The sequence below is a fragment of the Plecotus auritus genome, assembly GCF_963455305.1.
Source record: "Plecotus auritus genome assembly, chromosome: 3".
Lineage (NCBI taxonomy): Eukaryota > Metazoa > Chordata > Mammalia > Chiroptera > Vespertilionidae > Plecotus > Plecotus auritus.
In genome coordinates, this window is record NC_137772.1 from 207,542,345 (window position 1) to 207,564,886 (window position 22,542).

General features: G+C 38.4%; 1 protein-coding gene across 7 annotated transcripts in view; it reads left to right on the forward strand.

The window, feature by feature from the left end:
* VEZT (vezatin, adherens junctions transmembrane protein) overlaps positions 1-22,542 on the forward strand; it is a 76,776-nt gene that overhangs the window by 47,324 nt on the left and 6,910 nt on the right. For all 7 annotated transcript variants that reach the window (XM_080661182.1, XM_080661183.1, XM_080661186.1 and 4 more), the window contains 5 exons: positions 102-249; positions 12,872-13,203; positions 16,254-16,447; positions 20,105-20,205; positions 21,475-21,682. In XM_080661182.1, coding sequence (XP_080517308.1) covers positions 102-249; positions 12,872-13,203; positions 16,254-16,447; positions 20,105-20,205; positions 21,475-21,682 — 983 coding nt within the window. The remainder of the gene's footprint in view (positions 1-101; positions 250-12,871; positions 13,204-16,253; positions 16,448-20,104; positions 20,206-21,474; positions 21,683-22,542) is intronic.

Consider the following 22,542-nt stretch of genomic DNA (forward strand, 5'->3'; position numbering starts at 1 on the left):
TCGACACTCAACCACTGAGCCATGCTGGTCGGGCTGGGCAGTCCTAATGTACTTTTTATGTTTTGATGAAGACTTTGTTGATTGCCTTAACCTAATTTAACCTACCCCCTGAACTCTGAGAGTGACAATGTAACCAACTACATCTGTGTGGTGCCTTTTAAGGAGTTGGGCCTTGGACTTAGTGAAGAGCAGATTTCAGAAGAGGAAGCACATAACCTTACAGATGGTTTCAGCCTGCCTGCATTGAAGGTAATCCATTGGTAGAATGGAAAGGAAGGGCTGAGGAAGAGATAGATGTTCTTGGATTGTGCCTGTGCTTTTTGAACACAAATGGTGCACCTGTTCTCTTTTATTATTTGCTGATTACTGTTACTGCAATAACCTTACTGAAGTTTATGAAGCTACCTTTAAAAGTGTAGAATAGCCGAAACTGGTTTGGCTCAGTGGATAGAGCATCAGCCTGCGGACTGAAAGGTCCCAGGTTCGATTCCGGTCAAGGGCATGTACCTTGGTTGCGGCCATGTCCCCAGTAGGGGGTGTGCAGGAGGCAGCTGATCGATGTTTCTCTCTCATTGATGTTTCTAACTCTCTATCCCTCTCCCTTCCTCTCTGTAAAAAATCAATAAAATATATTAAAAAATAAATAAAAGTGGAGAACATCATAAAGATTGGAAAAGAAGATCCTTATAGTTTGATATCAAAATACTTATAATTCTTTTTTATTTTTTTAATCCTCAACCAAGGAATGAGAATATTTTTTCCATTGATCTTTTAGAGAGCGTAGAAGGGAGGAGAGAGAGAGAAAGAGAGACATCGATTTGAGAGAAACACATTGATTGGTTGCCTCCTGCATGCAGCCCAACCAGGGCCAGGATGGAGCCTACAACCAAGGTACGTGCCCTTGACTGGAATCGAACCCAGGATCCTTTGGTCCACAGGCCAAATGGAGCCCTAGTTGGTTTGGCTCTATCTACTGAGCCAAACCGACTATGGCTCCATTTTGTTTTGAGACTGTATAAACTTACATATCTTTAAATTTTTTATATCCACATAAATGTTCTAAATCTGTTTGTTTTTCTTTTCTCTTACTTGAAATTTGCCTTGACTTATTCTTTCTTTTTTTTTTTTTTTAACTGTTCCTGAAAAAGGCACAGTAGTGCAATGACGTATTTATTACATATGACCGTCAGCCATCAGGAATGGACCAGCCACGGACAGTGTGTTCTGCCTCAGAACACAGGGACATCCTATTTTAGAAAGTTACCTTTTTATTTTTATTTATTTATTTATTTTTTTATTAAGGTATTATATGTGTACATATCTTACCATTGCCCCCCCCCCACCCCACTCCCATACATGCCTCACCCCCCAATGTTTTGCATCCGTTGGTTACTCTTATATACATGCATATAAGTCCTTCAGTTGATCTCTTATTTCCCCCACCTCTCCCTAACCTTACTGCTGTAATTTGACAGTCTGTTTGATGCTTTACTGCCTCTGTATCTATCTTTTTGTTCATCAGTTTATAATGTTTTTCATTATCCCCAAATGAGTGAGATCATGTGGTATTTTTCTTTCATTGACTGGCTTATTTCACTTAGCATAATGTTCTCTAATTCCATCCAGGTGCCTACAAATGGTAGTAATTCCTTCTTTTTTATGGCAGCATAGTATTCCATTGTGTAGATGTACCATAGTTTTCTGATCCAGTCATCTGCTGACGGGCACTTAGGCTATTTCCAAATCTTAGCTATTGTAAATTGTGCTGCTATGAACATAGGGGTGCATATATCCTTTCTGATTGGTGTTTCTAGTTTCTTAGGATATATTCCCAGGAGTGGGATTACTGGGTCAAATGGGAGTTCCATTTTCAGTTTTTTGAGGAAACTCCATACTGTTCTCCACAGTGGCTGCACCAGTCTGCATTCCCACCAGCAGTGCACGAGGGTTCCTTTTTCTCCGCATCCTCGCCAACACTTGTCGTTTGTTGATTTGTTGATGATAGCCATTCTGACAGGTGTGAGATGGTATCACATTGTCGTTTTGATTTGCATCTCTCGGATAATTAGTGACTTTGAGCATGTTTTCATGTGTCTCTTGGCCCTACTTCTGTCTTCTTTCGAAAAGATTCTATTTAGGTCTGTTGCCCATTTTTTTATTGGATCATTTATCTTCCTTTTATTAAGTTGTATAGGCTGCCTGTAGATGTTGGAGATTAAACCTTTATCAGTGATACCATTTGCAAATATGTTCTCCCATACAGTGGGGTTTCTTGTTGTTTTGTTGATGGTTTCTTTTGCTGTGCAAAAGCTTTTTATTTTGATGTAGTCCCATTTGTTTATTTTCTCTTTGGCTTCCATTGCCCTAGGGGCAGTATCAGTGAAAAAGTTCTTTTGACATATGTCTGAGATTTTGCTGCCTGTGGATTCCTCCAGTATTTTTATGGTTTCCCGTCTTATATTTAAGTCCTGTACCCATTTTGAGTTTATTTTTGTGTATGGTGTAAGTTGGTGGTCTAGTTTCATTTTTTTGCATGTATCTGTCCAATTTTCCCAACACCATTTATTAAAGAGACTGTCTTGACTCCATTGTATGCTCATGCCTCCTTTTTCAAATATTAAATGTGCATATTGGTTTGGGTCGATATCTGGATTCTCTATTCTGTTCCATTGATCTATATGTCTGTTCTTGTGCCAGTACCAGGCTGTTTTGAGGACAGTGGCTTTGTAATACAGCTTGAAATCTGGTATTGAGATCCCTCCTACTTTATTCTTCTTTCTCAGGATTGCTGTGGCTATTCGGGGTCTTTTTTTATTCCAGATGAATTTTTGGAGAGTTCTTTCTAGGTCTGTGAAATACGCCATTGGTATTTTAATGGGGAGTGCATTGAATCTATAGATTGCTTTGGGTAGTATGGACATTTTAATGATGTTGATTCTACCAATCCATGAACATGGTATGTTCTTCCATCTGTTTACATCTTCCTCTATCTCTTTTTTCAGTGTCCTGTAGTTTTCCGCATATAGGTCTTTTACCTCCTTGGTTATGTTTATTCCTAAGTATCTTAATTTTTTTGGTGCGATGGAAAATGGGATTGCTTTTTTAGTCTCTCTTTCTGTAAGTTCACTGTTGGTGTATAGAAATGCCATAGATTTCTTGGTGTTAATTTTGTATCCTGCTACATTGCCGAATTCATTTATTAAGTCTGTTAGTTTTTTGATGGAGTCTTTCGGGTTTTTTATGTAAAATATCATGTCATCTGCAAATAAGGACAGCTTTACTTCTTTTCCAATTTGGATGCCTTTTATTTCTTCTTCTTGTCTAATTGCAGTGGCTAATACTTCCAGTACTATGTCAAACAGGAGTGGTGAGAGTGGGCATCCCTGTCTTGTTCCTGTTCTTAGGGGAAATGGTTTTAGTTTTTGCCCATTGAGTATGATGTTAGCTGTGGGTTTATCATATATAGCTTTTATTATGTTGAGGTATGATCCTTCTATTCCCACCTTGTTGAGAGTTTTTATCAAGAAAGGGTGTTGGATTTTGTCAAATGCTTTTTCTGCATCAATTGATATGACTATGTGATTTTTATCTCTCAATTTGTTTATGTGATGTATCACATTTATTGATTTTCGGATATTGAACCATCCTTGCATTCCTGGGATAAACCCTACTTGGTCATGGTGTATGATCTTTCTGATGTAGTGCTGGATCCGATTTGCTAGAATTTTGTTGAGGATTTTGGCATCTACGTTCATGAGGGATATTGGTCTGTAATTCTCCTTCATTGTGTTGTCTTTATCTGGTTTTGGTATTAGGGTGATGCTGGCTCATAGAAGGAGCTTGGAAGTGTTCCTTCCTCTTGAATTTTTTGGAATAGTCTCAGGAGGATAGGTTTTAGTTCTTCCTTGAATGATTGGTAAAACTCTCCTGTGAAGCCGTCTGGCCCCGGGCTTTTGTTTGCCGGAAGCTCTTTGATGACTGCTTCAATTTCTTCCAAAGTTACTGGCATGTTGAGCTGTTTAGATTCTTCCTGATTGAGTTTTGGAAGGTTATATTTTTCTAGGAATATGTCCATTTCCTCCAGGTTGTCCAGTTTGTTGGAATAGAGTTGTTCGTAGTATTTTTTAACAATCCTTTGTATTTCGGCGGGATCTGTTGTTATTTCACCTCTTTCATTTCTGATCTTGTTTATTTGGGTCCTCTCTCTTTGCTTGTTGGTGAGCCTGGCTAGAGGTTCATCAATCTTGTTTATCCTTTCAAAGAACCAGCTCTTGGTTTTGTTGATCTTTTGTATTGTTTCTTTGGTCTCTATGTCGTTTATCTGTGCTCTGATCTTTATTATTTCCTTTTGCTTACACTGGGCTTTTCTTGTTGCTCTTTTTCTAACTCTTTGAGTTGTTGGGTTAGGTAATTTATTACCCCTGTTTCTTGTTTTTTGTAGTAGGCTTGTAGAGCTATGAACTTCCCTCTCAAGACTGCTTTCGCTGTGTCCCATAGATTTTGGATTGTAGTGTTTTCATTGTCATTTGTTGTCATGATGTTTTTTATTTCTTCTTTGATCTCTCTGGTAACCCAGTCATCGTTTAATAGCATGCTGTTTAGTCTCCATGTGTTTGATTTCTTTGGGTTGTTTTTATTGTAGTTGATTTCCAGTTTTATGCCACTGTGGTCTGAGAAGATGCTTGATATGATTTCTATCTTCTTGAATTTGAAGAGACTTTGCCTATGTCCCAACATATGGTCTATCTTTGAAAATGACCCATGTGCACTTGAGAAGAATGTATATTCTGTGGCTTTGGGGTGAAATGTTCTGAAGATGTCAATTAATTCCATCTGGTCTAGTGAGTCATTTAGGATTGATGTTTCTTTGCTGATGTTTTGTTTAGAGGATTTGTCCAATGGTGATAGTGGGGTATTAAAGTCTCCTACTATGATTGTATTGCTGTCAATCTCTCCCTTGATATCCTCCAGGAGTTTTTTTATGTATTTGGGTGCTCCTGTATTGGGTGCATATATGTTTACCAGAGTTATTTCTTCTTGTTGGATTGCTCCCTTTAGTATTATGAAATGGCCTTCCTTATCTCTTGTTATGTCCTTCAGTTTGAGATCTAATTTGTCAGAAATAAGTATTGCTACCCCAGCTTTTTTTTCAGTTCCATTTGCCTGGAAAACCTTTTTCCATCCCTTCACCCTCAGTCTGTGTGCGTCTTTTTTTCTGAGGTGGGTTTCTTGTAGACAGTAGATATATGGGTCGTGTTTTCTTATCCAATCCGTTACCCTATGTCTTTTGATTGGGGCATTTAATCCGTTTACATTTAAAGTTATTATTGATAGGTACTTATTTGTCGCCATTCCTATTCTTTACCCCTGTGTTACTTCTTCGCTTCCTGTTTCTTTCTTTCTTTCTTTCTTTCTTTCTTTTTTTTTTTACAGCAGACCCTTTAGCATTTCTTGCATTGCTGGTTTGGTGGTAATAAATTCCCTTAGTCCTTTTTTGTCTGTGAAGCTCCTGATTTCACCTTCAATTTTGATTGACAGCCTTGCTGGGTACAGTATTCTTGGATTCAGACCCTTCCTTTGCGTGACTCTGTATATTTCATTCCATTCCCTTCTGGCCTGATGAGTTTCTGTTGAGAAATCAGTTGCTAGTCTGATGGGGGTTCCTTTGTATGTAACTTTCTGTCTCTCTCTTGCTGCTTTTAAGATTCTTACTTTGTCGTTGTTGTTTGCCAATTTAATTATAATGTGCCTTGGCGTCGGTCTTTTGGGGTTCATTTTGCTTGGGACTCTGTGAGCTTCTTGGATTTGTGTGGGTTTTTTCTTCCCTATATCAGGGAAATTTTCTGTCATTATTTCTTCAAAGAGGTTTTCTATTCCTTGCTCAGCTTCCTTTCCTTCTGGAACCCCTATTATGCGGATGTTGTTTTGTTTCGTGTTGTCCCAAAGTTCCCTTAGACTCTCCTCCTGCCTTTTAATTTTTTTTTCTAGAAGTTGCTCTACTTGGGTATTTTTTTCCATCTTGTCTTCTAGCTCACTGATGCGGTCCTCTGCTTCTTCTAGTCTACTCTTGATGCTTTTTATTGAGTTCTTTACAGCAGCGATGTCATTTTTCATTTCTTCTTGGTTCTTCTTCATTTCCTCTTGGTTCTTGCTCATATTGTCGAATTTGTCTTCCATTCTTTTCAGCCACCTTATGACCATTTCTCTGAATTCTTTTTCTGGAAGGTTGCTTGCCTCCATTTCGTTTACTTCCTTTTCTGGTGATGCCTGCTTTTCTTTCATATGCGGGCTGCTTCTTTGTCTCCCCATGGTCTCTCTTCTCTGGGTGTCTGGTTATGTAGTTCTCTCTCTCCTGGGTTGATTTAAAGGCACAAACTACAGCACTACCAGGTACAACTCACAAGGCACTGAACAGGAGTGTATTCACGATATTAATAAGCTCCAATATAGGTGACCACCAGAGAAAGGCAAATTAGGTGATAGGAGAGAAAGAAGAAGAGGAAAAAAGAAAGAAAAAAAGAAAAAAGGAGTGTGAAAATGAAATTGGGAAAAGGGAAAGTAAAGAAAAAAAAAAGTAAGAGAGACAAGAAAGTGACTAAGAGAGAAAGGGGAACAGACTATATATATTGGGGATAAAACTCCAATAGAACAATCACTAATCCCAGCAAATGCCAGCAACAAGTGCCTGGGGATTAGTACAAACTACAACACCAACTAATATGGAGTGAGGCAAGGGAAAGCTGAAGCACAAAACAAACAAAAAAATAAACAAAAGAAGAATAAGCAGAACAATCTCACAAAAAAGCATAAAAATTCGATATAATCTACATTCAAGCAAACAACAACAAAAGGACAGAGAGAAGGACAAGTTTATGGATAGCTCAGACAGCGAAGGGAGAGGTGTATGTGGACTTGGAGCAGGGGATTGGAGATTAGATATGTAAGTAGGGTGAAATTTTAACAAGGGGTAAACAGAAAGAATAGGGAAAATCTAAAGCAGTAAAAGGGTAAGATAAACAGGACACTGAAAAGGGGGAGGTTAGGAAGAGAGTGATGGCCTAAAGGTAGAGTTGAGATAGAGTAAAACGATGCTAAAGGAAAGATAAAAATAGAATGTAGATCCCTAATCCCAAAATAAAATGAAGAGAAAATAAAATGACACTTTAAAAAAAAAAGAAGATAAAATAGCAGTAGTAATAATACGGATTGAAAATAAAAATGTAATAATTAAAAAGGTAAAATCAAGTGATGAAAATAGTGAAGGTCATTCACTTCCTCTGTTTTTCTGTTTGGCACGCCTGTTTCTCAGTCCAGACAGTATTGCAGTTCCCTGTGACCCACTGCTCTTCGGTGTTGTAAGCCAGTCCTGATTTTAAGCAGGCGGTGTGTCTTAATTTCTCGTATTCCTTTATTTTTGATTACACAAGAGTCAATTTGTGATTCAGCCCCTGGGTGGCAGTGTTTCTGGATTGACTTCCGGGTCTATCTATGGCCTCTCTAGGCAGTGTTAGAGCCTTCTTTCCCTGTGGCACTCACTACCGGTTTGTGGGAGTGGGCTGCCTCAGAGCTGACTCTCCGATGGTCACTCCCTGCTCCGATCCCCAGGTTCCTGAAAAACAACTTTCCCCTGCAGTCTCCCAGGGTGTCCCCAACTGGGTGATCCTATGTATTGGGCTTAGTAATCAGAAGCAAGAATTTCAAGAGGAAAAAGCCCAGTTGTGCGAACTCCGGGACTGCGCGTAAGCCCAGGCACCCAGGGAACGCAGGGGCTGCACGTAAGTCTGGACTGCCTGAAATTCTTAGGGTGTCCCTGCACGTCAGATCAAAATGGGTTGCTTTTTAGAGTGCCCTTCTCTTAGCAGCTCTGAGGACCCCTTTCCACAATCACAGATCACGCCAGCCCCTACAGCCACGGATTTTTCTAGGCACAGACTTCCTTGGTCCTCCAGCTCCCGCAAAACGCGCGTTCCTCTCTCGCGCTGGGACCAGAGACCTCACCTTATCCCAGGCGAAATCTGACCTTTCCGTGGTGGAGTGTAGAGCTCCTCTGAACCCGTGTGTTTGCACCAATTGGGGAGCGTTGTTCTGGGGCTCGCAGTCGTTCCGTGGGTGCCGCAGTTGTGGATTCTCAGGCTCGCCTTGACTTATTCTTACCCTCATTCTAACCCATTTTACAACGTACTAAGCTAGAAACCTGCACACTAACCATTTTTAACCCTCCTTTTACTCCTCACATCCAGTCTGTCAACATATTTTTGTGTCAGTTCTACCTTCAAAGTATATTTTAAATTTATCTACTTTTTCTGGGTTCTTCCCCACCATCCTAGTCCTGACTGCCATCACCTTTAACCTGAGCTGCTTCAATCGTTTCCTTACAGGTTTTTCTAATTCCCTAAAGTTGTTTGTTTCAGAATTTGACATACAAAGAGATTTTAAAATAATACATGCTTTGAATCAGTAATTCTACTTCTGCAAATCTTTCTTAAAGAACTTATTCCAAATATAGTCAAGCTTTATGTACCAAGTTGCTTATTAGCTTTGTTTACAATAGCGGAAATGAACAGAGCCTAAATGTATAGCAATTAAGGAATAGTTGCATGAATTTATGGTAAATCCACATGGTGGACCATTGTTTAGCAGCTACAGTTTGCTTTTGAAGATTTTATAAAAACTTGGGGAAATGTATGTTAAACCAGTGAAGCAATTAGCATACAAAAATGTATATACAGTATGGCCACAACTCTGTTTTTACAAAAAGACTAATAGAAAATACCAAGACACCAATAGCTACCCTTTAGGATGGTCACATTGTAGAAAATTCCATTTACTTCCAAATTCAGTACAATTTGACATTAAAAGAAGAAAATACAGGGATTTTGGAATTGAGCAAACCCAGGTTTATATTTTAGCTCTGACACTAACTTTTGACCTTTAATAAATTATTATTTGAATTTGCCTCATCTGTAAAAAGGGCTACCATACCTGCCCTACAAGGTGTTAAATAAGAAGACATGAAATACCCACAGTGGAGCTTGTCATATAATGGCTACCATATGCGGTAATAGCTATTATTATTTACACTTTTGACATATTGTTTTTAAAAGCTTATTAAATCCTGGGTTGTATTTCAGCTTAAGTATAGGCAGCAAAGAGAAAAAGTGACTCCCCTAGAGTCAGACTTTCCAGATTTGACTCGTTCTATCACTTGATGGTTAATGAGTTCTTAAGCAAATCCCTGTTTCTGGGTTTATAAAAATGGGGTAATCATAATGCTTACCTCTGAGGGATTTGATATTTGCCAGTTCAATGCCTGGGATAGAGTGATTAATAAATGTTAGCTGATTTTTTTAATTGCCTCTGCTGGGATCTACTCTTAAAATGTGAGGCTTGTTCTCTTTTACCTCCCCACCCTACTTTGAATACTGCTGGTTGTAGCTGGACCCTTTTTGCTCACTCATGTTGTTTTAAAGACTAACTTTTTAGTATTTTGATTTTTGCTTTATTTTGGCATATAACTAATCTGTAACCAAACTTCATGTATTGCATTGTTACCAGGAATATCAACCTATGAAAGAAGCCTTATCTTGGACCTATAGTGTATAAATTGCTGGAAACCCCTATGACACTTAAAAACTATATTTTGCCTTGTACATTTGCCATTGTACCCAGAAGAAAGGTTTTTTTTAACAGATTTTGTATAAATTTTAAAAGAAAATTCTCAAAAGAGCAACACTAATTAAAGTTTTTTTTTTAATGTAGTGAAAGATGGTTTACAAATAAATCAGGACCTTTTGTTTTCTTCTATAATTTTCATGGTGTCCATAAAGAAAATACATTTTGGCTTTATTTTTTTTTCCACCTATATTCCCTCAGGAAAACTTTACAATCCTGAGGAGACATATAAAATATTTAGTACAGAGTCCTTATCGCTTCTTCTTATTGTTTAAATTTTTAACTAGTTTTTAAAGTTATTATGAAGTAATATATTTCCTGTTTTAAAAAATAAATCCACGTTTTAAAAAATGCTTTACATAAAAAATTCCTATTCATAAATTATGGTTATCCCCTCATCCAAAGAACAGAAAAAATATATATATAATTTTGAGTTTTGGTTTGATTGGATAATATGGTAGTGATTAAATTATAAATTAGTATTTTAAAAGTGGCAGTAAGCTATGCCCACTTGTTTTGGTTGCTGTGGCCAAAACTCTGGAATCATTCTTCCTAACACTTTTCCTCCCATAAACAATTTGTCAAGAGATTTTGTCGGTTCTACTTTCACAATATATCCAGGGTCCAACTACTACTCAACCTGTTACCACTAACCACTGTTTTACAAGCTACCATTGACTCTTACCTGAATTATTACAATAACCTCCTAATTGGTCTCCACTTCTACTCTAACCTCCCTTTCTTCTCTCAACACAGCAGCCAGAATAGGCTTGTTTGCGAGTGTCCCCCCCATGTCCCGCGTGGTTCAGGGTTCAGGTTCAGGGTTTGGGCTCTGGAGGAGGCCGCACGCAAATGAAAGAGACTAGAAAATATTAATTTGGAAATATTGGGGGCCAAGCGGGAGCCCAGCTCAAGAGGAAGGACTCCACCCAGCTCTGGCCTTGCTATCCCTTTTTATTCAGATTGTGGGATACACCCATAACCCTTAGGCAGGCAATTCCAATAATAGCCAATTAGCAAGGATTTACATAAAACTAAAAGGTGGAAGTTGCTTAGCTCCCTTTGTCTCAACTAGACAGTGGGTGGTTGGCTCTGACATTTCAGAACTTCAAGGTTGACCAGCCTTCCGGATTCCTTGTCCACACCTGTCTGCTAGTGAAGGCAATGGGCGGCTTCCAACACTTGTTAAAGCATAATTCAGATCGTATAACTCTGCTGCTCAAAACCTTTCAGTGGCTCCTCATTTCTCTTAGAGTAAAAGCCAGAGCTACTTCAGTGCCTTCATCACTTACCACACTCGTCCTTGCTTACTGTACCCCAGTCACACTGACCTTGTTCCTCAGATGTGCCAAGTCCTCTCCTACTAAATAACTGCAGTTCAACCTCCTGTTCCCTAGAATTCTCTTCCCTGATGATAGTTTCATGGCTTAATTCTGGATCACACTTTTTTAGAGACATTCCTGGCCACCCCATCCCTCCACCTCTCCACCTTCCTAGCTCCCTTTACCTTCCCCCATGTATACACACATACAGTACACATTCACTATTCCCCTTCTCTGCTGTATTTTTCCTCATAGCCCATCCGCCAAGAAACTCTGTCTTTTACTTGTTATTATGTATTGCCTCCCCTCCCCCTACTTAAATATAAGCTCCATCAGGGCAGGAATTTTTTTTTTTAATTTTTTCACTTTTGTTCAAAGCTATATTATCAGCATATAGAATAGAGCCTGGTACATTTTAAGTGCTCAAAAAATACTTGCTGGCCCTAACCGGTTTGGCTCAATGGATAGAATGTCGGCCTGCAGACTGAAGGGTCCCAGGTTCAATTCTGGTGGGTCAAGGGCATGTACCTTGGTTGCTGGCACATCCCCAGTAGGGGGTGTGCAGGAGGCAGCTGATCGATGTTTCTCTCTCATCGATGTTTCTAACTCTCTCTTCCTCTTCCTTCCTCTCTGTAAAAAATCAATAAAATATATATATATTTTAAAAATACTTGCTGAAAGAACCAATAAAGGGATAAAGAAAATCATTATAGTGATGAATTTAATGGTTAAATAAGACTGAGGTAAGCTTGTTTATATTTAAGAATTCCTAGGTAAATGTCTTTAGCAATTTGGAAATTTGACCTTGCTTATTTAAATAAAAAAATTCAATGGTAAAATAGGTTTACATTAAATTATCTTATTATTTGCCTAATTTTAATGTTCAGTTAATAAAACAGTCTAAATAATGTTCATTTTCCTGGTTGTGAAAAATTGGAATCTAAATTTATTCAATCCTCTTTGTTGTATGCCAATTCTTGTTCATAATAAATTGTTTCCTCATGTTTTTTGTTTGTTTCTTTGTTTTGGAGATATTATCCTCCTCTAGAATAGGACTATACCTAACGAAATCCTTTGCTGCCTAACGTCAGGGGTTGTCTCTCAAGAATGGGTTTTGGCCCTAGCCGGTTTGGTTCAGTGGTTAGAGTGTCAGCCTTCGGACTGAAGGGTCACGGGTTTGATTCCAGTCAAGGGCATGTACCTCGGTTGCAGGCTCGATCCCCAACCCATCGGGGCATGTGTGGGAGACAACCAATCGATGTGTGTCTTTCACATCAGTGTTTCTCTCTGTCTCACCCCCTCACTCCCACTCTCTAAAAATCAATGGAAAAAATATCCTTGGGTGAGAATTAACAACAACAACAAAAAAGAATGGGTTTTTTAATTTCTTGTGCTAGATACTCCTAGGTATGAACACTCTGGGACTGATTTTTATGTTATTTCTTAATTATTTCCTAGCCAAAATAATGGTGTAATTTTGAACCCCAAATCTGGGTTCATCAATAACTCATTTCTTTGAACTTATATAGCTCTATCATTCCTACTGTTTTCATTTCTCCTTTGTGTAAAATTTTAAAATAATTCATCAATATTTACTTCTAATAAATGTGTCTCAATCTATCAACACTTCCCTTCTAGATTAGAACTGTACTAAGTTATTTTTTGGTATTTCCTGCTATATTGGGATCAGACGTTCCCATGTGCAGTGACTACATAATTTGATATATAATTCTTGGCTAATCTTAGAGTTAATTCAAGCTCAGCTACATCCATTACTTATGATAAAGTGGAAAATTTAAACTAGAAGTTAAATTTGTAGTTTGTTTTGAATGTTGGCCAATATTTTTTATTGATCTAGTTCTTTTTTCTTTTTTTAGGTTTTGTTCCAACTCTGGGTGGCACAGAGTTCAGAGTTCTTCAGACGGTTAGCCCTATTACTTTCTACAGCTAATGCCCTTCCTGGGCCCTTACTTACTCCAGCACTTTTGCCTCATCATATTTTATCTGATGTGACTCAGGGTCTACCTCATGCTCATTCTGCCTGCTTGGAAGAGCTTAAACGCAGCTATGAGTTTTATCGATACTTTGAAACTCAGCACCAGTCAGTACCCCAGCGTTTATGCAAAACTCAACAGAAGTCAAGAGAACTGAATAATGTTCACACAGCAGTACGCAGTTTGCAGCTCCATCTGAAAGCATTACTGAATGAGTAAGTTTAGAAGCTATATAAGGAAATGTCCCCATGATTAGCAAGCTTCATTCTTAGGCTATTGTGGTTCTTGGCTTGTGTCCTAGCTAGAGAAAAGCAGCAAAATGGAGACATACAGCATGAAAGATGGTTTATACTTACAAATAGAGCAGAGAAACATGATTTATAAGTACTATAATTTGGTATATTTATAATTTTTACTTTTCCTGATTTCAACAGACAACCTAGAAAGATAGGACAAAAGCGGATGTTCATTCTGTTTGAGAGCTGCAATGGAGAAGTTTACGAAGAATGAGTTTAACTCTCTTTAGGTAGGGCTCTTAAACTGGAGCCTGCAATCTAAGAGAATATCTGCCAACACTGGAAAAATAAATTATAAGAGGTGTTGTTATATATAGTTAAGGAATAATACATTGCTATTTTCTAAATAAATTCAACAGATTTGGACTCCTTTGCCATAGCATAGGACATGTATTTTGGTCCCAGTTAGATAATACAGTGTAGGGTCCATATTAGGTGATCTACTTTGCATGGAATTGCTGGCACTCTGCCTTGGTAGCAGGTATGGTGCAGAATACAGACTTGTAGTATAGGATTGGATCAGATGAATGGTTGGGTTCATGTTGTGCTGGTAATCAGGAAGGTCATCCTAATTTAATGGGTTGATATGATCATAGTTTAGGTACTTTAACCTGGATACCAGGCAAGAAGTGGTACCAGGGAGAGGCCATTAATCAGTTTGGTTTTTTTTAATATATATTTTTATTGATTTCGGAGTGGGAGAGGGAGAGAGAGATAGAAACATCAGTGATGAGAGAGAATCATTGATTGGCTGCCTCCTGCACGCCCCACACTGGGGATCGAGCCTGCAACCCAGGCATGTGCCCTTGGCTGGAATCGAGCCAGGGACCCTTCAGTCCACAGGCGATGCTCTACTCACTGAGCCAAACCGGCTAGGGCCATTAATCAGTTTTGTAAGACCAAAAATAAAAATAAATCAAAAAGTCTTGAAGTCTCAGTAAAATCAAAAGGCTGTTTTACAGGACTGAAGAAGGATGTGTACAAAGATAGGAAGTTAAGGTCATAAAGACATTTTGAGAAAAGTTTTCACTTATCAGTTCAAGGTCTGGCATTAGGTATATAAGGCTGATGTAAAGCTTAGGGCAGGGGTGGGCAAACTTTTTGACTCGAGGGCCACAATGGGTTCTTAAACTGGACCGGAGGGCCGGAACAAAAGCATGGATGGAGTGTTTGTGTGAACTAATATAAATTCAAAGTAAAGGAGCGGAGGGGAGAGCAAGAGAACCCTCCGCTCTTTCGGCTCCGCGGGCCAGATAGAACAGCCGAACGGGCCAGATCCGGCCCGCGGGCCGTAGTTTGCCCACGGCTGGCTTAGAGGATAAGGAAAAATTAAGACACTATGAGGCAGGACTGTTCCAGTGGTCTGTAGCAGCTATTCCAAGAAAGCAGGTGAATGCTAACCTGACTCAGCTCTGTCTGCCACAGGGAATATGGGAGGTGAGGCAGTCTCAAGGTGAGTGGGTGGCAATGGTTGAATCATCAGAGGAAATATAATAAAAGGCTAATATGCAAATCGACCAAACGATGGAACCACCAGTCACTATGATGCACACTGACCACCAGGGGCAGATGCTCAATGCAGGAGCTACCCCGGGTGGTCAGTGCGCAGCTCAGTCATAAGCTGAGCTCACTGCTGGTGAGCACAGTGTCGGGGGTGGGAGCCTCCACGGCAGCGCTAAGGATGTCCAACTGACGGCTTAGGCCCGCTCCCCGTGGGCCTCTAGTATATTATAATGAGAGAAGGTGGGTCAGGGAAGGAAGAGTGCTACACTGTATAGATATAAAAATGAAAAAGAGGGGCTTTGTACCTTTGTCAGGAATTGTGGATTATGATGGGAAGTATGTTCTCTATTTAAAAATGAAATATTCTATATCTTAACTAGAGAGTATACCAGTCATTAGCTATCATATATGAATTGCTCTATAGACTGCTACACACAACTTGGAAGTGTTATCTAAAAATTGTTTGTGTTTCACTCCTTTGCCCTTGTTCCCTTTGCTAGTCCCACCCTCACTTTCTTACATGAGGACATTAACCCTTTAACTGTTCTTCCTCCAGAGTGCTCACTGGTAGATGATTCCTGAGGCATATACTTGCTTTCTCACTTAATCAAAAATCTTAACTGGTTTCAGAATATAGCAGCTTAGACTGACATCTGTATAAAACATTCTGTAAAAAAGGTTTGCCATAATCTGACTACAGTCTGCTTTTCTGTCTTGATTTCTCCTTTTCCTTCAATCCAGCCAAACTGTATAAATTGCCATATGCCCACAGGGAATATGGGAGGTAGGGTAGAGTGACCTTCCTCATCTTTTGTACATGCTTCAATTTTATCCCTCCTTTGCTGCTCCCTCAAAAGAACCTCTTCCTTAGCTACTCCCTACCTGTCCCATTGCTGGTAGCAATGTTCCCCTCTTCTGAATTCTTATAACACTATCTTTTTATCTCTCTGTGGTATACTTTTGTGCCTGGATTCAACCCAAGTTTACAGTTTATCAGCTGTATGACTCTGAGCAAGTTTCTTCAACTCTCTGGACCTAATTCCTCATCTGTAAATGAAATAAAATATTTTGACTTTTTATGATAATTGTATTATATATATATATATAATTTCTCTGATTCAATTATGTTTCTTGTAAATAGAAGATGGATTTAACTTGTCCTTTAAGTTAATGCGTAGTATATATGCAAGCAATATTTGTGGGATAAATATATGACACTGTTTATAAGCTTTTTAAAAAAGTGGTATAAAATACACGTAACATAAAATTTACCATTTAATCATTTTTAACAGTACAGTTCAAGGCGTTAAGTATATTGACATTGTTGTACAACCATCACTACCTTCCATCTCCAAAACATTTTTAATCTTCTAAGCTTATTTCTTAAATAAGCCTTAAAAATGATAAATTTTCCATTTTATATTTTAGAAAGCTCCCTGGTGAAACTGTTTTTCTTTATTATTCAGGGTAATAATTCTTGAAGATGAACTTGAAAAGCTTGTTTGTACTAAAGAAACACAAGAACTAGTGTCAGAAGCTTATCAAATCCTTGACCAGAAATTAAAGTTGATTCAGCCCCATGTTCAAGCAAGCAACAATTGCTGGGAAGAGGCCATTTCTCAGGTGGACAAACTGCTGCGAAGAAATACAGATATGAAAGGTACCTGGGAAAGATTTCTTCCATATATTCCTCTGCAGTTAGGATTTTATTAGGTGTATTTCTTCTCTATGATGAAACACACTTGACAAACCTTCTTAGTTTATTAAAGAAAAAGTTGAACTTATATGGCCCTGGCTGGTGTAGCTCAGTTGGTTGGAGTGTTTTCCTGTACACCAGAAGGTGGCAGGTTTAATTCCTGGTCAAGGCACTTACCTATGTTTTGGATTCATTTGCGGGAGACAACTGATCTATGTTTCTAATTTTTTTAAGTTGAACTTATATGTACAAATTAATACTGAATATAAAGTCTTGGCTCTTACTAATAAGAAAAACAGCCCTAGCCAGTTTGGTTCAGTGGATAGAGAGTCAGCCTGCAGACTGCAGGGATAGATTTTAATAATATTATTTATTATTAGAACTTCCAGAATCTCTTTTCCAATTACAGTGATGATGAATTTGATATTCATGTGCCAGAAATTGAGTTTTGCTTTTAAGATAAAATTCTTACTTTAGTTATTCAGAAATCATATATAAATGTTACAATAGGTAGCACTGTATATTTGTTATTAGGGGTCTAAAATGTATTATTTAAGAGTAATACTGCTAGGTAAAAAGACAGTCTTGAAATTCTCCACAAACCTGCTTTCATTTAACCCAGATTTTATACTTTGTTTTATTGATCTCACCAATTTCATTGTAAATGTTTGGAATACTAATTTTTAAACTTTGCTATAAACCATGTTTATCCCTTCCACCTTTATGATGAATAACAGAAATTATATTTCTGCCAAAGATGATTAATGCTTTATCATTCTGTTTCATTGTTTTGTTTACAGCTAGATCTGTAATAATTTAATGTTTTAAATATGCTGAATAAGTCCTTAGATAGTAAAAGTATTTCCTTTGAAAAAAGGAAATGTTAATATTACCAATAGATTTCCTTTATGTCTCAAATATAAATAGTGAATAATTTTTCCTGCAAAGGATAATTTTGTGAATTTTTAAATATATTTTTACTAATTTCAGAGAGGAAGGGAAAGGGAGATAGAAACATCCTCCAATATAATAAAGGGTTAATATGCAAATCAACCCAACAGCGGAACTACCGGTCATTATGACACACACTGACCACCAGGTCACAGGCGCTCAACGCAGGAGCTGCCCCCTTGTGGTCATGGCTGGCAAGTGCAGCCGCAGTGGCAAGAGCCTCTTCTGCCTCCTCGGCAGTGCTAAGGATGTCTGACTGCCAAGTGGGCCTAAGCTGTCAGTTGGACATCCCCCAAGGGCTCCCAGACTGCAAGAGGGCACAGGCCCCCCTCCCCCGCCTCAGTGCAAGATTTTTATGCATCGGGCCTCTAGTCAATGATAAAGAGAGACTCATCGATCAGCTGCCTCCTGCATGCCCCCTACTAGGGATTGAGCCTGCAACCAGGTTCATAGGTTGGCATTCAACCACTGAGCCACACTGGCCAGGCTTATCAAGGATTTTTAATAGGTGCAGATATTTATGCATTTAAACTTTTTGAAATGACCCAAGTCTAGAGCTTTTGAGTACATTTTCTATAAATAGAATTACCATTGGGTGTTAAAAGATGCATCGCACTCACTTCTCCTTAGCGTACTCTGAGATGTTGACTCTTAGTCACTCACTTAAACATGATCGTTATAACTGTCTCCAATGCTTTGGGAAAGTGATAAGCACTGAGCCAAACCGGTTAGGGCAATATATGTCCTTTTTAAAAATTGATTTTAGAGAGAAAGGAATGGAGAGAGAGAGAGAAACATCAATGTGAAAGAGAAACATCGGTTATCTCCCATATGCACCCCAAACTAGGGACCGAACCCACAACCTAGGTATGTACCCTGACCAGGAATTGAACCCACATCCTTTTGGTGTACAGGATGATGCTCCAACCGAGCCACCCAGCTAAGGCTCAAACGAACATTTTAAAGTTGTGTAGCCATGCCCATTATGAGCATTTTAGTGAGAAAAGTTTGTGAATTACTTCTATTCATATCATTACTATATAGAGCAAAAGACACATATACAGAGCATAATTAACATGTGGGTTCAATTCCTGGTCAGGGTACATACCTAGGTTGTGGGTTCGGTCCCTAGTTTGGGGTGCATATGGGAGATAACCGATGTTTCTCTTTCACATTGATGTTTCTCTCTCTCTCTCCATTCCTCTCTCTCTAAAATCAATTTTTAAAAAGTACATATATTGCCCTAACCGGTTTGGCTCAATGATAGAGCGTCGGCCTGCAGACTGAAGGGTCCCAGGTTCGATTCCAGTCAAGGGCATGTACCTTGGTTGCGGGCACAACCCAGGAGGGGGTGTGTAGGAGGCAGCTGATCGATGTTTCTCTCTCATTGATGTTTCTAACTCTCTATCCCTCTCCCTTCCTCTCTGTAAAAAATCAATAAAATATATATATATTTTTTAAATAAAAAGGACATATATTCAGGAGAGGATTTTAAAAAAATGTTCGTTTGCATTTTTTAGATGCAGGTGCTTTAGTTAGCTCTATCTTGTAAAGTTACTTCAAAATTACAGGAATATTGCAAGAATAGTTCACAGTACTCTTCACCCGGATTCCCCAGTTGTTGACATTCTACCACATTTGCCTTATCTATGTATCTGTATGTAAATTCCTTTGGTGATACTATTCTTAACCATTTGAGAGTAAAGATGCAGGCATGAAACCTCATTACCTATAAATACTTCTGTTTGCATTTTCTAATGTCCAGGTCCAGATCACACATGGCATTCAGTTTTGGTGATCTTTATTCTCCTTTAGCCTTTCTTCTCTTTCATTATAAGTATTTTGTGAAAAGAATACTTTAAGATTATATAAATACCCTTTCCTCATCAAAATTTTTCCTACTGTTAAGCATTCACACACCAAATGACTCAGTAATATTATTCCTAGATACTTACCCAAGAGATATAAAAGCTTAATGTTCACACAAAAACCGATACACAAATGTTTATAGTGGCTTTATTCATAATCACTAAAACCTAAAAGAAGCTTGTGCCCTTCTGCTAGTGAATAAATTGTTACATCCGTCCATATAATGGACTACTACTCGGCAATAAAAAAGAAATAAACTGATACATCAATAAGATGGAGGAGCCTAGCCAGTTTGGCTCAGTGGACAGAGCATTGGTCGCAGACTGAAGGGTCTCGGGTTTGAGTCCAGTCAAGGGCTTATATCTCAGTTGCAGGCTTGATCCTCGGCCCTGGTCAGGGCACATTGTAGAAGGCGACCAATAGATGTGTCTCTCTTACATCGATGTTTCTCTCCCCGTCCCACTCTCACTAAAAAAAAAAGATCGATGGAAAAATATTCTTGGTGGGGATTAACAAAAAATAATAATAAGATGGAGGAATCTCTAATGCACTATGCTAATCAAAAGAAGCCAGACTTAAATCACCATATACTATATGATTCCATTTATATGAAATTCTTAAAATAGTAAACTTTAAATAGGAACAGAAAACATATCAATGGTTACTGGGAATTAGATATGGAAGGAGGAATATGGTATAAAGAGGCAGTATAAATAAATGTTTTGAGGTGATGGAACTGTTCTGTGTTTTGGTTGTTAATCAGATATTCACTCGTTTCTGTGTGGCCTGTTTCTTTTTAAGGCAAACCTGAAATAGCATGTGAAAGCCCACGCTGTACTGTGGTACCCGTGCTGCAGCCTACTCTACACATTGCAGATAAAGATCCAATCCCTGAGGAGCAGGTGAGGGTGAAAATTGCTTTTGTTTCCCATAAAGGAGAGTTTCACATATGAAACTTACCTACTGCTCTCTGTAAGTGACATTGCTGAATTTATGTTTCTAATGAGCTTCAAAATCACAATATAATGTATTGAATATACATCAAATCATTAGTTCTTAGTGCCTTGAATTTTAATCCATTTCTTAGACACTTAAAAGTGATTAAGCACATTAAAAAATAGTGCCTTGGCAAAGGTACCTTTCTGAGATGATGGAAATGTTTTTATCCTGATCTAAGTAGTGGTTACCACCATGTATACATATACATTTATCTTGTGCATTTGACTGCATTTATGTTATGCCTCACTTTCGATATTGACAAAGATTTCTTTTGCTCAAGTAGTTTTCCTTAGGTCATATAGTCTATTCAGCATCCTTAATTGCAAAGGGAAACCAACCTTACTTAGTTTAACAAAGAAGAAATTTTTTTAAAAAAACATTAGATAATTCACAGAACATTTAGAGGGCCAGGTAATCAGGCTTGAACCAGGCTGGGGTAAAAAGCTAAAATCACTCAAAAGAACTTTTACAGTGGCAACACCACTGTAAGTCACTGGGCACAGACATTGTCACTTGCTCCTTCAGTGCTACCTTCAGAACCTCTGCCTCTGGAAACTTTTCTGCCACCATTCTTACTAGAGTGGATTCCATGAGATGCCTGCTTCTTTTATAACATATTTCTGAATCAGATCTGATCCAGATACATCTGATTAGAGGATCCCAGTTGTTTGCCTGAACCATAACTGCAAGGGAGTCTGGGTAAGCAGGGATCCTTCTATCTGCCTTAGTGATATGGAGAGCCATAGATGAGGTGTTCCACAATCCTAGGAATAGTGTTCAGACTTCCTGGGACCTCAGAAAGCACCACAAATTCTAGCACAAGAGGACTAACATACCTGACCACCTCCCCAACCACCAGCCCAGCTAACTTTGATTGGTTTTGACAGAGCTAATCACTGTAATCTTTACTAGGTCTGTAGAATGGTATCAGAGTAGAAAAATAACAATTGAGTTATTAAACTTCCTTACTTAAAACCCTTTATAGTATCAAATTAAGTTTTTTTTAAGATGTCCACTTATCTATGTTTGCTTTGTTTGCCCAACTGTGTTTTACTGACCTGTGCTAAGAGTCCTCCTTTTTTAATCTTGGAAAAGGATAGGTGCAAATAAATGAATACTGCTAGAAAATTATCTGCTTTAAGTAAAGTTCTTTTTCATTTATTCATTTTCAGGAATTAGAAGCTTATGTAGATGATTTAGATATGGACAGTGAATTAAGCAAGGACGATTTTTATTACTTGTCTCAAGAAGACAAAGAGAGACAGAAGCGTGAGCATGAAGAATCCAAGAGGGTACTCCAAGAATTAAAATGTGTGCTGGGATTCAAAGCATCAGAGGCAGAAAGGCAGAAGTGGAAGCAACTTCTGTTTAGTGATCACGGTAAGCACTGACTTCAGAGTAAAAGGTTATTTCAGTGTAGGAGATTGTTCTTTAACTGAATCTTATTTTGGTTACAGAATTCTTATGACTCTAATTTTAGGGATCCACCAGTAAGTATAGTACTTTTTCTTCTAGACACAAAATCAATTTGTTCAATTAAAGAGTAGGTATGTAATGAAATGGGATATAAAATCACACTTTTCATCAGTTATTTGATTTTTGACTGAATTTGTTTTGGAATGGACAGTGAGTTGAATAAATTAGAGTGTTTTCAAATTTTGTGTATTTGAGATTCTAAACTCTGTTCTCTTTATGTTGATATTATAAATACCTCAGTGAAACACAAATAATTGGGTTCACTATTGAAACAAATGAACTAAGACCTAGGCCCTTAGCTACATCATTTAGGTTACTCAGTGACTTGAGCACTGTAGTGGATGGGAGTTGAGGGCCTGCTTCTGTGCACACTGTTTCCATACTTGGATTTGGACAAAGCTGGATGACTGGTTATACCTAAGATTAGCCTTAACTCCTTTATGTTTCCCACCCGTCTTTAGCTGAACTTCTTGGGAGGTAGGGAAGGGAATGAGGGGAAGCTTAATACTTGACAATATTAAACTAGCTAATTTCTAGATGAAGAATTAATTTCTAAGAAGGTAGAGGGGCTTCCCTTCTATTTTAGAGTATGTAGAGCCTCAAAATCAGTTGCCTTCTTTTCCCTTTCTCTTTTTCACTCGAAATATATAAATTAGTTAACTTCTGGAAAGTTCCTCAGGGTCCTCTTAGGAGCCCTACCATTTTGATTCTCCTTTGTCCACACATACATTTTTTTATTTTATCCTTCCTCCTTCTTTCCATTG